We start from the raw sequence: 18277 nt of genomic DNA, 5'->3' as shown, positions 1-18277 counted from the left end.
ACGATAATGTGGACACTGTGACTTTAGAGGACTGGAGTTGTCTATCAGATACTTTATAAAGAAGATAATGTGGACACTGTGACTTTAGAGGACTGGAGTTGTCTTTCAGATACTTTATAAAGAAGATAATGTGGACACTGTGACTTTAGAGGACTGGAGTTGTCTATCAGATACTTTATAAAGAAGATTCTGTGGACACTGTGACTTTAGAGGACTGGAGTTGTCTTTCAGATACTTTATAAAGAAGATTCTGTGGACACTGTGACTAGAGGACTGGAGTTGTCTTTCAGATACTTTATAAAGAAGATAATGTGGACACTGTGACTTTAGAGGACTGGAGTTGTCTATCAGATACTTTATAAAGAAGATAATGTGGACACTGTGACTCTACTCTAGAGGACTGGAGTTGTCTATCAGATACTTTATAAAGAAGATTCTGTGGACACTGTGACTTTAGAGGACTGGAGTTGTCTAGATTCTGTGGACACTGTGACTCTACTCTAGAGGACTGGAGTTGTCTATCAGATACTTTATAAAGAAGATTCTGTGGACACTGTGACTTTAGAGGACTGGAGTTGTCTTTCAGATACTTTATAAAGAAGATTCTGTGGACACTGTGACTTTAGAGGACTGGAGTTGTCTATCAGATACTTTATAAAGAAGATTCTGTGGACACTGTGACTCTCCTCTAGAGGACTGGAGTTGTCTATCAGATACTTTATAAAGAAGATTCTGTGGACACTGTGACTCTACTCTAGAGGACTGGAGTTGTCTTTCAGAGACTTTATAAAGAAGATTCTGTGGACACTGTGACTCTACTCTAGAGGACTGGAGTTGTCTTTCAGAGACTTTATAAAGAAGATTCTGTGGACACTGTGACTCTACTCTAGAGGACTGGAGTTGTCTATCAGATACTTTATAAAGAAGATAATGTGGACACTGTGACTTTAGAGGACTGGAGTTGTCTATCAGATACTTTATAAAGAAGATAATGTGGACACTGTGACTTTAGAGGACTGGAGTTGTCTTTCAGATACTTTATAAAGAAGATAATGTGGACACTGTGACTTTAGAGGACTGGAGTTGTCTATCAGATACTTTATAAAGAAGATTCTGTGGACACTGTGACTTTAGAGGACTGGAGTTGTCTTTCAGATACTTTATAAAGAAGATTCTGTGGACACTGTGACTAGAGGACTGGAGTTGTCTTTCAGATACTTTATAAAGAAGATAATGTGGACACTGTGACTTTAGAGGACTGGAGTTGTCTATCAGATACTTTATAAAGAAGATAATGTGGACACTGTGACTTTAGAGGACTGGAGTTGTCTATCAGATACTTTATAAAGAAGATAATGTGGACACTGTGACTTTAGAGGACTGGAGTTGTCTATCAGATACTTTATAAAGAAGATAATGTGGACACTGTGACTTTAGAGGACTGGAGTTGTCTTTCAGATACTTTATAAAGAATATAATGTGGACACTGTGATTTTAGAGAACTGGAGTTGTCTTTCAGATACTTTATAAAGAAGATTCTGTGGACACTGTGATTTTAGAGAACTGGAGTTGTCTTTCAGATACTTTATAAAGAAGATTCTGTGGACACTTAGAGGACTGGAGTTGTCTATCAGATACTTTATGAAGAAGATTCTGTGGACACTGTGACTAGAGGACTGGAGTTGTCTATCAGATACTTTATAAAGAAGATTCTGTGGACACTGTGACTCTACTCTAGAGGACTGGAGTTGTCTTCAGATAATTTATAAAGAAGATTCTGTGGACACTGTGACTAGAGGACTGGAGTTGTCTTTCAGATACTTTATAAAGAAGAATCTGTGGACACTGTGACTCTACTCTAGAGGACTGGAGTTGTCTTCAGATACTTTATAAAGAAGATTCTGTGGATACTGTGACTCTAGAGGACTGGAGTTGTCTATCAGATACTTTATGAAGAAGATTCTGTGGACACTGTGACTCTACTCTAGAGGACTGGAGTTGTCTATCAGATACTTTATAAAGAAGATTCTGTGGACACTGTGACTCTACTCTAGAGGACTGGAGTTGTCTATCAGATACTTTATAAAGAAGATAATGTGGACACTGTGACTTTAGAGGACTGGAGTTGTCTATCAGATACTTTATAAAGAAGATTCTGTGGACACTGTGACTAGAGGACTGGAGTTGTCTATCAGATACTTTATGAAGGATTCTGGGACACTGTGACTCTGGAGTTGTCTTTCAGATACTTTATAAAGAAGATTCTGTGGACACTGTGACTCTACTCTAGAGGACTGGAGTTGTCTTCAGATAATTTATAAAGAAGATTCTGGGACACTGTGACTAGAGGACTGGAGTTGTCTTTCAGATACTTTATAAAGAAGATTCTGTGGACACTGTGACTCTTCTAGAGGACTGGAGTTGTCTATCAGATACTTTATAAAGAAGATTCTGTGGACACTGTGACTCTACTCTAGAGGACTGGAGTTGTCTATCAGATACTTTATAAAGAAGATTCTGTGGACACTGTGACTACTCTAGAGGACTGGAGTTGTCTATCAGATACTTTATAAAGAAGATTCTGTGGACACTGTGACTCTACTCTAGAGGACTGGAGTTGTCTGATACTTTATAGAGACTTCTGTGGACACTGTGACTCTACTCTAGAGGACTGGAGTTGTCTTTCAGATACTTTATAAAGAAGATTCTGTGGACACTGTGACTTTAGAGGACTGGAGTTGTCTTTCAGATACTTTATAAAGAAGATTCTGTGGACACTGTGACTTTAGAGGACTGGAGTTGTCTATCAGATACTTTATAAGAAGATAATGTGGACACTGTGACTTTAGAGGACTGGAGTTGTCTTTCAGATACTTTATAAAGAAGATAATGTGGACACTGTGACTTTAGAGGACTGGAGTTGTCTATCAGATACTTTATAAAGAAGATTCTGTGGACACTGTGACTTAGAGGACTGGAGTTGTCTTTCAGATACTTTATAAAGAAGATTCTGTGGACACTGTGACTAGAGGACTGGAGTTGTCTATCAGATACTTTATGAAGAAGATTCTGTGGACACTGTGACTAGAGGACTGGAGTTGTCTTTCAGATACTTTATAAAGAAGATTCTGTGGACACTGTGACTCTACTCTAGAGGACTGGAGTTGTCTTCAGATAAGAAGATACTGTGGACACTGTGACTAAACTGGAGTTGTCTTTCAGATACTTTATAAAGAAGAATGTGGACACTGTGACTTTAGAGGACTGGAGTTGTCTATCAGATACTTTATAAAGAAGATGTGACTCTATGTGGACACTTTATAAAGTGACTGTGACTAGAGGACTGGAGTTGTCTATCAGATACTTTATAAAGAAGATTCTGGACACTGTGACTAGAGGACTGGAGTTGTCTATCAGATACTTTATGAAGAAGATTCTGTGGACACTGTGACTAGAGGACTGGAGTTGTCTTTCAGATACTTTATAAAGAAGATTCTGTGGACACTGTGACTCTACTCTAGAGGACTGGAGTTGTCTTCAGATAATTTATAAAGAAGATTCTGTGGACACTGTGACTCTAGAGGACTGGAGTTGTCTATCAGATACTTTATGAAGAAGATTCTGTGGACACTGTGACTCTACTCTAGAGGACTGGAGTTGTCTATCAGATACTTTATGAAGAAGATTCTGTGGACACTGTGACTCTACTCTAGAGGACTGGAGTTGTCTATCAGATACTTTATAAAGAAGATTCTGTGGACACTGTGACTACTCTAGAGGACTGGAGTTGTCTATCAGAGACTTTATAAAGAAGATTCTGTGGACACTGTGACTCTACTCTAGAGGACTGGAGTTGTCTTTCAGAGACTTTATTAAGAAGATTCTGTGGACACTGTGACTCTACTCTAGAGGACTGGAGTTGTCTATCAGATACTTTATAAAGACGATAATGTGGACACTGTGACTTTAGAGGACTGGAGTTGTCTATCAGATACTTTATAAAGAAGATAATGTGGACACTGTGACTTTAGAGGACTGGAGTTGTCTTTCAGATACTTTATAAAGAAGATAATGTGGACACTGTGACTTTAGAGGACTGGAGTTGTCTATCAGATACTTTATAAAGAAGATTCTGTGGACACTGTGACTTTAGAGGACTGGAGTTGTCTTTCAGATACTTTATAAAGAAGATTCTGTGGACACTGTGACTAGAGGACTGGAGTTGTCTTTCAGATACTTTATAAAGAAGATAATGTGGACACTGTGACTTTAGAGGACTGGAGTTGTCTATCAGATACTTTATAAAGAAGATAATGTGGACACTATGACTTTAGAGGACTGGAGTTGTCTATCAGATACTTTATAAAGAAGATAATGTGGACACTGTGACTTTAGAGGACTGGAGTTGTCTATCAGATACTTTATAAAGAAGATAATGTGGACACTGACTTTAGAGGACTGGAGTTGTCTTTCAGATACTTTATAAAGAATATAATGTGGACACTGTGACTTTAGAGGACTGGAGTTGTCTATCAGATACTTTATAAAGAAGATTCTGTGGACATTGTGATTTTAGAGAACTGGAGTTGTCTTTCAGATACTTTATAAAGAAGATTCTGTGGACACTGTGACTTTAGAGGACTGGAGTTGTCTATCAGATACTTTATGAAGAAGATTCTGTGGACACTGTGACTTCTGGAGTTGTCTTTCAGATACTTTATAAAGAAGATTCTGTGGACACTGTGACTCTACTCTAGAGGACTGGAGTTGTCTTCAGATAATTTATAAAGAAGATTCTGTGGACACTGTGACTAGAGGACTGGAGTTGTCTTTCAGATACTTTATAAAGAAGAATCTGTGGACACTGTGACTCTACTCTAGAGGACTGGAGTTGTCTTCAGATACTTTATAAAGAAGATTCTGTGGACACTGTGACTCTACTCTAGAGGACTGGAGTTGTCTTTCAGATACTTTATAAAGAAGATTCTGTGGACACTGTGACTCTAGAGGACTGGAGTTGTCTTTCAGATACTTTATAAAGAAGATAATGTGGACACTGTGACTTTAGAGGACTGGAGTTGTCTATCAGATACTTTATAAAGAAGATTCTGTGGACACTGTGACTTTAGAGGACTGGAGTTGTCTTTCAGATACTTTATAAAGAAGATTCTGTGGACACTGTGACTAGAGGACTGGAGTTGTCTTTCAGATACTTTATAAAGAAGATAATGTGGACACTGTGACTTTAGAGGACTGGAGTTGTCTATCAGATACTTTATAAAGAAGATAATGTGGACACTATGACTTTAGAGGACTGGAGTTGTCTATCAGATACTTTATAAAGAAGATAATGTGGACACTGTGACTTTAGAGGACTGGAGTTGTCTATCAGATACTTTATAAAGAAGATAATGTGGACACTATGACTTTAGAGGACTGGAGTTGTCTTTCAGATACTTTATAAAGAATATAATGTGGACACTGTGACTTTAGAGGACTGGAGTTGTCTATCAGATACTTTATAAAGAAGATTCTGTGGACATTGTGATTTTAGAGAACTGGAGTTGTCTTTCAGATACTTTATAAAGAAGATTCTGTGGACACTGTGACTAGAGGACTGGAGTTGTCTATCAGATACTTTATGAAGAAGATTCTGTGGACACTGTGACTAGAGGACTGGAGTTGTCTTTCAGATACTTTATAAAGAAGATTCTGTGGACACTGTGACTCTACTCTAGAGGACTGGAGTTGTCTTCAGATAATTTATAAAGAAGATTCTGTGGACACTGTGACTAGAGGACTGGAGTTGTCTTTCAGATACTTTATAAAGAAGAATCTGTGGACACTGTGACTCTACTCTAGAGGACTGGAGTTGTCTTCAGATACTTTATAAAGAAGATTCTGTGGACACTGTGACTCTACTCTAGAGGACTGGAGTTGTCTTTCAGATACTTTATAAAGAAGATTCTGTGGACACTGTGACTCTAGAGGACTGGAGTTGTCTATCAGATACTTTATGAAGAAGATTCTGTGGACACTGTGACTCTACTCTAGAGGACTGGAGTTGTCTATCAGATACTTTATAAAGAAGATTCTGTGGACACTGTGACTCTACTCTAGAGGACTGGAGTTGTCTATCAGAGACTTTATAAAGCAGATAATGTGGACACTGTGACTTTAGAGGACTGGAGTTGTCTATCAGATACTTTATAAAGAAGATTCTGTGGACACTGTGACTAGAGGACTGGAGTTGTCTATCAGATACTTTATGAAGAAGATTCTGTGGACACTGTGACTAGAGGACTGGAGTTGTCTTTCAGATACTTTATAAAGAAGATTCTGTGGACACTGTGACTCTACTCTAGAGGACTGGAGTTGTCTTCAGATAATTTATAAAGAAGATTCTGTGGACACTGTGACTCTAGAGGACTGGAGTTGTCTATCAGATACTTTATAAAGAAGATTCTGTGGACACTGTGACTCTACTCTAGAGGACTGGAGTTGTCTTTCAGATACTTTATAAAGAAGATTCTGTGGACACTGTGACTCTACTCTAGAGGACTGGAGTTGTCTATCAGATACTTTATGAAGAAGATTCTGTGGACACTGTGACTAGAGGACTGGAGTTGTCTATCAGATACTTTATAAAGAAGATTCTGTGGACACTGTGACTTTAGAGGACTGGAGTTGTCTATCAGATACTTTATAAAGAAGATTCTGTGGACACTGTGACTTTAGAGGACTGGAGTTGTCTTTCAGATACTTTATAAAGAAGATAATGTGGACACTGTGACTTTAGAGGACTGGAGTTGTCTATCAGATACTTTATAAAGAAGATTCTGTGGACACTGTGACTTTAGAGGACTGGAGTTGTCTTTCAGATACTTTATAAAGAAGATTCTGTGGACACTGTGACTAGAGGACTGGAGTTGTCTATCAGATACTTTATGAAGAAGATTCTGTGGACACTGTGACTCTACTCTAGAGGACTGGAGTTGTCTTTCAGATACTTTATAAAGAAGATTCTGTGGACACTGTGACTCTACTCTAGAGGACTGGAGTTGTCTATCAGATACTTTATAAAGAAGATTCTGTGGACACTGTGACTCTACTCTAGAGGACTGGAGTTGTCTTTTTATAAAGAAGATTCAGAGACTTTATTAAGAAGATTCTGTGGACACTGTGACTCTACTCTAGAGGACTGGAGTTGTCTATCAGATACTTTATAAAGACGATAATGTGGACACTGTGACTTTAGAGGACTGGAGTTGTCTATCAGATACTTTATAAAGAAGATAATGTGGACACTGTGACTTTAGAGGACTGGAGTTGTCTTTCAGATACTTTATAAAGAAGATAATGTGGACACTGTGACTTTAGAGGACTGGAGTTGTCTATCAGATACTTTATAAAGAAGATTCTGTGGACACTGTGACTTTAGAGGACTGGAGTTGTCTTTCAGATACTTTATAAAGAAGATTCTGTGGACACTGTGACTAGAGGACTGGAGTTGTCTTTCAGATACTTTATAAAGAAGATAATGTGGACACTGTGACTTTAGAGGACTGGAGTTGTCTATCAGATACTTTATAAAGAAGATAATGTGGACACTATGACTTTAGAGGACTGGAGTTGTCTATCAGATACTTTATAAAGAAGATAATGTGGACACTGTGACTTTAGAGGACTGGAGTTGTCTATCAGATACTTTATAAAGAAGATTCTGTGGACACTATGACTTTAGAGGACTGGAGTTGTCTTTCAGATACTTTATAAAGAATATAATGTGGACACTGTGACTTTAGAGGACTGGAGTTGTCTATCAGATACTTTATAAAGAAGATTCTGTGGACATTGTGATTTTAGAGAACTGGAGTTGTCTTTCAGATACTTTATAAAGAAGATTCTGTGGACACTGTGACTCTACTCTAGAGGACTGGAGTTGTCTATCAGATACTTTATAAAGAAGATTCTGTGGACACTGTGACTTTAGAGGACTGGAGTTGTCTATCAGATACTTTATAAAGAAGATTCTGTGGACACTGTGACTCTACTCTAGAGGACTGGAGTTGTCTTCAGATAATTTATAAAGAAGATTCTGTGGACACTGTGACTAGAGGACTGGAGTTGTCTTTCAGATACTTTATAAAGAAGAATCTGTGGACACTGTGACTCTACTCTAGAGGACTGGAGTTGTCTTCAGATACTTTATAAAGAAGATTCTGTGGACACTGTGACTCTACTCTAGAGGACTGGAGTTGTCTTTCAGATACTTTATAAAGAAGATTCTGTGGACACTGTGACTCTAGAGGACTGGAGTTGTCTTTCAGATACTTTATAAAGAAGATAATGTGGACACTGTGACTTTAGAGGACTGGAGTTGTCTATCAGATACTTTATAAAGAAGATTCTGTGGACACTGTGACTTTAGAGGACTGGAGTTGTCTTTCAGATACTTTATAAAGAAGATTCTGTGGACACTGTGACTAGAGGACTGGAGTTGTCTTTCAGATACTTTATAAAGAAGATAATGTGGACACTGTGACTTTAGAGGACTGGAGTTGTCTATCAGATACTTTATAAAGAAGATAATGTGGACACTATGACTTTAGAGGACTGGAGTTGTCTATCAGATACTTTATAAAGAAGATAATGTGGACACTGTGACTTTAGAGGACTGTTGTCTACTACTTTATAAAGAAGATAATGTGGACACTGTGACTTTAGAGGACTGGAGTTGTCTATCAGATACTTTATAAAGAAGATAATGTGGACACTGTGACTTTAGAGGACTGGAGTTGTCTTTCAGATACTTTATAAAGAATATAATGTGGACACTGTGATTTTAGAGAACTGGAGTTGTCTTTCAGATACTTTATAAAGAAGATTCTGTGGACACTGTGACTAGAGGACTGGAGTTGTCTATCAGATACTTTATGAAGAAGATTCTGTGGACACTGTGACTAGAGGACTGGAGTTGTCTTTCAGATACTTTATAAAGAAGATTCTGTGGACACTGTGACTCTACTCTAGAGGACTGGAGTTGTCTTCAGATAATTTATAAAGAAGATTCTGTGGACACTGTGACTAGAGGACTGGAGTTGTCTTTCAGATACTTTATAAAGAAGATTCTGTGGACACTGTGACTCTACTCTAGAGGACTGGAGTTGTCTTCAGATACTTTATAAAGAAGATTCTGTGGACACTGTGACTCTACTCTAGAGGACTGGAGTTGTCTTTCAGATACTTTATAAAGAAGATTCTGTGGACACTGTGACTCTAGAGGACTGGAGTTGTCTATCAGATACTTTATGAAGAAGATTCTGTGGACACTGTGACTCTACTCTAGAGGACTGGAGTTGTCTATCAGATACTTTATAAAGAAGATTCTGTGGACACTGTGACTCTACTCTAGAGGACTGGAGTTGTCTATCAGATACTTTATAAAGAAGATTCTGTGGACACTGTGACTCTAGAGGACTGGAGTTGTCTATCAGATACTTTATAAAGAAGATTCTGTGGACACTGTGACTAGAGGACTGGAGTTGTCTATCAGATACTTTATGAAGAAGATTCTGTGGACACTGTGACTAGAGGACTGGAGTTGTCTTTCAGATACTTTATAAAGAAGATTCTGTGGACACTGTGACTCTACTCTAGAGGACTGGAGTTGTCTTCAGATAATTTATAAAGAAGATTCTGTGGACACTGTGACTCTAGAGGACTTTATAATACTTTATGAAGAAGATTCTGTGGACACTGTGACTCTACTCTAGAGGACTGGAGTTGTCTATCAGATACTTTATAAAGAAGATTCTGTGGACACTGTGACTCTACTCTAGAGGACTGGAGTTGTCTATCAGATACTTTATAAAGAAGATTCTGTGGACACTGTGACTCTACTCTAGAGGACTGGAGTTGTCTATCAGATACTTTATAAAGAAGATAATGTGGACACTGTGACTTTAGAGGACTGGAGTTGTCTATCAGATACTTTATAAAGAAGATAATGTGGACACTGTGACTTTAGAGGACTGGAGTTGTCTATCAGATACTTTATAAAGAAGATAATGTGGACACTGTGACTTTAGAGGACTGGAGTTGTCTTTCAGATACTTTATAAAGAAGATTCTGTGGACACTGTGACTTTAGAGGACTGGAGTTGTCTTTCAGATACTTTATAAAGAAGATTCTGTGGACACTGTGACTAGAGGACTGGAGTTGTCTATCAGATAGAAGAAGATTCTGGGACACTGTGACTCTGGAGTTGTCTTTCAGATACTTTATAAAGAAGATTCTGTAGACACTGTGACTCTACTCTAGAGGACTGGAGTTGTCTATCAGATACTTTATAAAGAAGATTCTGTGGACACTGTGACTACTCTAGAGGACTGGAGTTGTCTATCAGATACTTTATAAAGAAGATTCTGTGGACACTGTGACTCTACTCTAGAGGACTGGAGTTGTCTTTCAGAGACTTTATTAAGAAGATTCTGTGGACACTGTGACTCTACTCTAGAGGACTGGAGTTGTCTATCAGATACTTTATAAAGACGATAATGTGGACACTGTGACTTTAGAGGACTGGAGTTGTCTATCAGATAGAGGACTGTGACTTTAGAGGACTGGAGTTGTCTTTCAGATACTTTATAAAGAAGATAATGTGGACACTGTGACTTTAGAGGACTGGAGTTGTCTATCAGATACTTTATAAAGAAGATTCTGTGGACACTGTGACTTTAGAGGACTGGAGTTGTCTTTCAGATACTTTATAAAGAAGATTCTGTGGACACTGTGACTTTAGAGGACTGGAGTTGTCTTTCAGATACTTTATAAAGAAGATAATGTGGACACTGTGACTTTAGAGGACTGGAGTTGTCTATCAGATACTTTATAAAGAAGATACTGTGGACACTGTGACTTTAGAGGACTGGAGTTGTCTATCAGATACTTTATAAAGAAGATAATGTGGACACTGTGACTTTAGAGGACTGGAGTTGTCTATCAGATACTTTATAAAGAAGATAATGTGGACACTATGACTTTAGAGGACTGGAGTTGTCTTTCAGATACTTTATAAAGAATATAATGTGGACACTGTGACTTTAGAGGACTGGAGTTGTCTATCAGATACTTTATAAAGAAGATTCTGTGGACATTGTGATTTTAGAGAACTGGAGTTGTCTTTCAGATACTTTATAAAGAAGATGACACTGTGACTTTAGAGGACTGGAGTTGTCTATCAGATACTTTATGAAGAAGATTCTGTGGACACTGTGACTAGAGGACTGGAGTTGTCTTTCAGATACTTTATAAAGAAGATTCTGTGGACACTGTGACTCTACTCTAGAGGACTGGAGTTGTCTTCAGATAATTTATAAAGAAGATTCTGTGGACACTGTGACTAGAGGACTGGAGTTGTCTTTCAGAGACTTTATAAAGAAGATTCTGTGGACACTATGGCTCTAGAGGACTGGAGTTGTCTTTCAAGTACTTTATAAAGAAGATTCTGTGGACACTGTGACTCTACTCTAGAGGACTGGAGTTGTCTTTCAGAGACTTTATAAAGAAGATTCTGTGGACACTATGACTCTAGAGGACTGGAGTTGTCTTTCAGATACTTTATAAAGAAGATTCTGTGGACACTGTGACTAGAGGACTGGAGTTGTCTTTCAGGTACTTTATAAAGAAGATTCTGTGGACACTATGACTCTAGAGGACTGGAGTTGTCTTTCAGGTACTTTATAAAGAAGATTCTGTGGACACTGTGACTAGAGGACTGGAGTTGTCTTTCAGATACTTTATAAAGAAGATAATGTGGACACTGTGACTTTAGAGGACTGGAGTTGTCTATCAGATACTTTATAAAGAAGATAATGTGGACACTGTGACTTTAGAGGACTGGAGTTGTCTATCAGATACTTTATAAAGAAGATAATGTGGACACTGTGACTTTAGAGGACTGGAGTTGTCTATCAGATACTTTATAAAGAAGATTCTGTGGACATTGTGACTTTAGAGGACTGGAGTTGTCTTTCAGAGAATATAATGTGGACACTGTGACTTTAGAGGACTGGAGTTGTCTATCAGATACTTTATAAAGAAGATTCTGTGGACATTGTGATTTTAGAGAACTGGAGTTGTCTTTCAGATACATAAAGAAGATTCTGTGGACACTGTGACTAGAGGACTGGAGTTGTCTATCAGATACTTTATAAAGAAGATTCTGTGGACACTGTGACTAGAGGACTGGAGTTGTCTTTCAGATACTTTATAAAGAAGATTCTGTGGACACTGTGACTCTACTCTAGAGGACTGGAGTTGTCTTCAGATAATTTATAAAGAAGATTCTGTGGACACTGTGACTAGAGGACTGGAGTTGTCTTTCAGATACTTTATAAAGAAGATCTGTGGACACTGTGACTTTAGAGGACTGGAGTTGTCTATCAGATACTTTATGAAGAAGATTCTGTGGACACTGTGACTAGAGGACTGGAGTTGTCTTTCAGATACTTTATAAAGAAGATTCTGTGGACACTGTGACTTTAGAGGACTGGAGTTGTCTTTCAGATACTTTATAAAGAAGATTCTGTGGACACTGTGACTTTAGAGAACTGGAGTTGTCTTTCAGATACTTTATAAAGAAGATTCTGTGGACACTGTGACTCTACTCTAGAGGACTGGAGTTGTCTATCAGATACTTTATAAAGAAGATAATGTGGACACTGTGACTTTAGAGGACTGGAGTTGTCTATCAGATACTTTATAAAGAAGATTCTGTGGACACTGTGACTAGAGGACTGGAGTTGTCTATCAGATACTTTATGAAGAAGATTCTGTGGACACTGTGACTAGAGGACTGGAGTTGTCTTTCAGATACTTTATAAAGAAGATTCTGTGGACACTGTGACTCTACTCTAGAAGACTGGAGTTGTCTATCAGATACTTTATAAAGAAGAATCTGTGGACACTGTGACTCTAGAGGACTGGAGTTGTCTATCAGATACTTTATGAAGAAGATTCTGTTCTCACTGTGACTCTACTCTAGAGGACTGGAGTTGTCTTTCAGAGACTTTATAAAGAAGATTCTGTGGACACTATGACTCTAGAGGACTGGAGTTGTCTTTCAGATACTTTATAAAGAAGATTCTGTGGACACTGTGACTAGAGGACTGGAGTTGTCTTTCAGGTACTTTATAAAGAAGATTCTGTGGACACTGTGACTCTAGAGGACTGGAGTTGTCTATCAGATACTTTATAAAGAAGATAATGTGGACACTGTGACTTTAGAGGACTGGAGTTGTCTTTCAGATACTTTATAAAGAAGATTGTGGACACTGTGACTTTAGAGGACTGGAGTTGTCTGATACTTTATAAAGAAGATTCTGTGGACACTGTGACTTTAGAGGACTGGAGTTGTCTTTCAGATACTTTATAAAGAAGATTCTGTGGACACTGTGACTCTAGAGGACTGGAGTTGTCTTCAGATACTTTATAAAGAAGATTCTGAGGACACTGTTTATAAAGAAGATTCTGACTGTGACTCTACTCTAGAGGACTGGAGTTGTCTTCAGATACTTTATAAAGAAGATTCTGTGGACACTGTGACTAGAGGACTGGAGTTGTCTTTCAGATACTTTATAAAGAAGATCTGTGGACACTGTGACTCTACTCTAGAGGACTGGAGTTGTCTATCAGATACTTTATAAAGAAGATTCTGTGGACACTGTGACTCTACTCTAGAGGACTGGAGTTGTCTATCAGATACTTTATAAAGAAGATTCTGTGGACACTGTGACTACTCTAGAGGACTGGAGTTGTCTATCAGAGACTTTATAAAGAAGATTCTGTGGACACTGTGACTCTACTCTAGAGGACTGGAGTTGTCTTTCAGATACTTTATAAAGAAGATTCTGTGGTGACACTGTTGACTCTTTATAAAGAAGATAATGTGGACACTGTGACTTTAGAGGACTGGAGTTGTCTTCAGATACTTTATAAAGAAGATAATGTGGACACTGTGACTTTAGAGGACTGGAGTTGTCTTCAGATACTTTATAAAGAAGATTCTGTGGACACTGTGACTACTGTTGACTACTTTATGAAGAAGATTCTGTGGACACTGTGACTAGAGGACTGTGTTGTCTTCAGATACTTTATAAAGAAGAATCTGTGGACACTGTGACTCTACTCTAGAGGACTGGAGTTGCCTTCAGATACTTTATAAAGAATCTGTGGACACTGTGACTCTACTCTAGAGGACTGGAGTTGTCTTCAGATACTTTATAAAGAAGATTCTGTGGACACTGTGACTCTACTCCAGAGGACTGGAGTTTGCCACCCCTGACCTTTGCATTTACTCAACCTAAGCGTATTTGAGTTATGCTACAGTGAAACCCAAACCAGTCCCTCACCCTTACCATCGTTCTCAGAGGGCCCTCCGTTGTCACGTGTTACTGAGGAAACTCAGAGTGCCCTCTGTTGTCCCGTGTTACTGAGGAAACTCAGAGGGCCCTCCGTTGTCCCGTGTTACTGAGGAAACTCAGAGGGCCCTCCGTTGTCCCGTGTTACTGAGGAAACTCAGAGGGTCCTCCGTTGTCCCGTGTTACTGAGGAAACTCAGAGGGCCCTCCGTTGTCCCGTGTTACTGAGGAAACTCAGAGTGCCCTCTGTTGTCCCGTGTTACTGAAGAAACTCAGAGGGCCCTCAGTTGTCCCGTGTTACTGAGGAAACTCAGAGGGCCCTCCGTTGTCCCGTGTTACTGAGGGTGACTTTCAGACTGGCGAGGGGATCAATAAAACCATCCATTTTGGGACACATATGACTTGAATGATGCGATTCATGTAATACATTTAAATAACAAAACAGCATGAAATTCAAATGATACAAATGTTCCTTTCGTTTTACAAGATATAAACCCCAGTAACTGTTAAACATTGATTTCGAGGCTTGACACATGTAACGTATGAAATACCTCCCAATTTAAGACAGGTGGCTAATATTTATGCGCGTCTATCCATTCAGTTGTGTGAAATTCCGCAAACTCAAAAATAGTGCGGTGTCAGCATAGCTGGCTTTCGGAGGGCTAATTAGTACCTACACCTTCCATCATATTGACTCCGTCAGCTTTGTGCATATGGTGGAGGCGCGTGTGAATCCACAACTGGAGGGGCGAGGGGAAGGGGGTGCTTTAGGATTCAGCCCTAGTGCTCTGGTCTGAGGTCAGTGTCTCACCGTGTCTGGGTGCCTCCAGGCCGCTGTAGAGCAGGCCTTTGATCTGTCCGCGTAGCTCCCCCTCCTGGCTGTGTGCGGTAGCCACGTTGATGAACAGTTCATTCTGCAGCAGCATGTGGATGTGACGAGCCTCTACGCGACTCCAGCTGCCAGCCGCCCGCCCGCTGGGCCTGTCGAACTCTGGAGTTAGGTCATACAGCACGGAGCGCTTACTGCGCCGCCGAGGCTTTAGCTCGATGGTCAAACCCATCACCTCACTGGATGCCCCCACTAGCTGGACCTGTGGACGGAGCAGGACATGGGTTGGTTTGGTGGTTCAGTTCAGTGTGGTTTGGTTTGGTTCAGTTATGTAAATAGTGACAGTACAATTCCATTAGATTCAGTTATTTGAAGTTCAAATCAATTCAATTCAGTTCAGATCCATACCTGGTAGTCCAGGGTGCCGTTGTCATGGAGATGAAAGAATGCTGATCCCACACCGCCTGTCTTCCCTGGTGTCAATGCATCACCACTGGACATGACACTCTGGATGGCTGGAGAGAGAAAGAGAGGGAGTAGAGGAGGGAAAGAGAAAAATGAGAGAGGGAAAATGTTTTAGTAAATATTTTCTTAAATCCTTGCTATTACATAACAGATGAACAAGCAGTGCCACACTTGGACCTTTTCATGTTTCCAATAAGTAAATTGAAGGTGAAATGAGGAAGGATGATGAGAGAGTGAGTAGGGTCTCCCTGACTCTGACCTCAAAACATTGTTCCCTTTCCATTTCACACCCAGATGACTACAATCTGAATGTGATGATGAGGCAGCTCTTGCATGCGACATGAGGCAATGCTCTCTGTCGTGTTATAATTCACCATGTTAGTCTGGAGAGCCAGACAGGGGGAGCCGAGAGAGGGCCAGAACACATTGTCTCACGTCTCCGCTGTAGAAAGACGTGTGCACACACACACACACACACACACACACACACACACACCATGTCATCCCTCCACCAAGTGAGGACAATCACGGGGAATGAATACAGCACAGCCCATTCACACAGAACTTTAGGGTGAGGGTATGTGTTTGTCATCTCAAAAGAGAGAATTGTAACTTAAATTGTGTACCCCCACCTGCTAACCCATAACCTTGGGATGAGGTAACCCTTGTTGAACACGGAGGAGTTTAGAAGACAGACAGGGAAAGACAAATAGAGAAGGAAAATAAAAGAAAGGCAGAATGGGAGTGATACAGCAGGAAGCAGTTCAAGACAGAGAAAGAACAGAACAAGATGGAGAGACAGGCAGAGAGAGAGCTAGACAGATAAGAGATGTTGAGAAGCATGTAGAGAAAGAGAGAGAGAAAGAGAGATAGATAGAGAGAGAGAGAGATGTAAGGAGAGAGTGAAACAAGTGTGTTGGGTTGAATTCTTCACACATAACGTCAACCTGTTAATCATGGAGCTGGAACACCAGTATGGAGAGTGAAGTCCAGCAGAATGTGACCTTGGCAGCGCCCAGGGTGTGTGTGTGTTAGTGTGTTCGTGTGTGTACACCAAGTGTGTGTGCGTATGAAAAAGACAACGTGTGTGTGAGTGTGATCTAAGTATATAAGTATGTTTGTGTTAGAGTCGCTTGAATGGAACATGTGCGTGCTGAAATGTCTCAGACTTTGTCTAAGACACACACCAGCGCTCCCCATCTTGGTGGACCACCAAGTCAAAACGCAGAGCTATAAACATGGTTTTACTCCAGTGATAAGACTTGAAAGAATGAAGAGATGGAAGGAAGGAGGGAGTATTTCTAGAAGGGAGAGAATCGCTAAAACAAGCATGGAGGCAAAGAAGGAGAACAAAACACATTCCTCCTACAGTAGGTCTCTGACTGGCCTCGGTTCAGGTGTGACCGGATGACAGAATGATGGATAGAACTCATAAAAAGAGGAATGAAGGTTGTTTGTGTGATGTTGAGTGACTCGAGTAACTTCCAAACAAATCGATTCAACCCATCACCTGTCTGAGTGGCTGACTGTTCACTGATTGTCTGATTGTTCTACATAAAGGGCGGTGGAGCTTACTGTCACATGACTTCCTGCCAGTGATGAAGCCGGAGATGTGTCGGGGGTCCTGGACCTCAGTTTCCACGGTGATCACCAGCTGGCCCCTTGACAACCAGAAGAGCTCCCGACTGTTCAGGTCTGTCAGCACCTCAGCAAAGTCTGTGTCCTAAAGGTAGAGAGTTGGAGAAATGGTGATACAACGTCAGAACAACCAAACCCAAATCTCTTACTAGACTTATCACAAAGAAACACAGAAAGGTTATAATAGATAAACAGATAATAGATAAACTCACAAACACACATACAGACACCGAAACACACTAATTATGTCACTACAACACACTCTCTCTGTCTCTCTCAACAACCCCCCCCACCACACATACATACACACACACAGGCTCACATAAACTCAACACACACCGATAATATGGCTTGCATTGGGGTTAATATCTCACACATTGCATCCATTTTCATATCCTTTCAACCGCCAGAGTTTGAGATAGATAGACAGAGCTTGAGATGGATAGACTGAGCTTGAGATGGATAGACAGTTTGAGATAGACAGAGTTTGAGATAGATAGACAGAGCTTGAGATGGATAGACTGAGCTTGAGATTGATAGACAGTTTGAGATAGACAGAGTTTGGGATAGATAGACAGAGTTTGGGATAGATAGACAGAGTTTGGGATAGATAGACAGAGTTTGGGATAGATAGACAGAGTTTGAGATAGATAGACAGAGTTTGAGATAGATAGACAGAGTTTGAGATGGATAGACAGAGTTTGAGATGGATAGACAGAGTTTGAGATAGACAGAGTTTGAGATGGATAGACAGAGTTTGAGATAGATAGACAGAGTTTGAGATGGATAGACAGAGTTTGAGATGGATAGACAGTTTGAGATAGATAGACAGTTTGAGACGGATAGACAGAGTTTGAGATAGATAGACAGTTTGAGATAGATAGACAGAGTTTGAGATAGATAGACAGTTTGAGACGGATAGA

The 18277-nt window shown here is 39.8% G+C and overlaps 2 protein-coding genes across 2 annotated transcripts in view; one reads left to right on the top strand and one right to left on the bottom strand.

The window, feature by feature from the left end:
* Positions 1-18277, top strand: part of LOC112225629 (activin receptor type-2A) — a 679452-nt gene that overhangs the window by 160552 nt on the left and 500623 nt on the right. The window lies entirely within an intron of this gene.
* LOC112234846 (chordin-like) overlaps positions 1-18277 on the bottom strand; it is a 61447-nt gene that overhangs the window by 26548 nt on the left and 16622 nt on the right. The window contains exons 10-12 of the mRNA XM_042306660.1: positions 17292-17439; positions 15660-15766; positions 15234-15513 (exon numbers count right to left, since the gene is read on the bottom strand). Of these exons, the coding sequence (XP_042162594.1) occupies positions 15234-15513; positions 15660-15766; positions 17292-17439 (535 nt within the window). The remainder of the gene's footprint in view (positions 1-15233; positions 15514-15659; positions 15767-17291; positions 17440-18277) is intronic.

Source organism: Oncorhynchus tshawytscha, linkage group LG26 (assembly GCF_018296145.1).
Source record: "Oncorhynchus tshawytscha isolate Ot180627B linkage group LG26, Otsh_v2.0, whole genome shotgun sequence".
NCBI classification, from domain to species: domain Eukaryota; kingdom Metazoa; phylum Chordata; class Actinopteri; order Salmoniformes; family Salmonidae; genus Oncorhynchus; species Oncorhynchus tshawytscha.
Note: the sequence above shows the minus strand (reverse complement) of the source record. Positions and strands in the feature narration are given on the sequence as shown.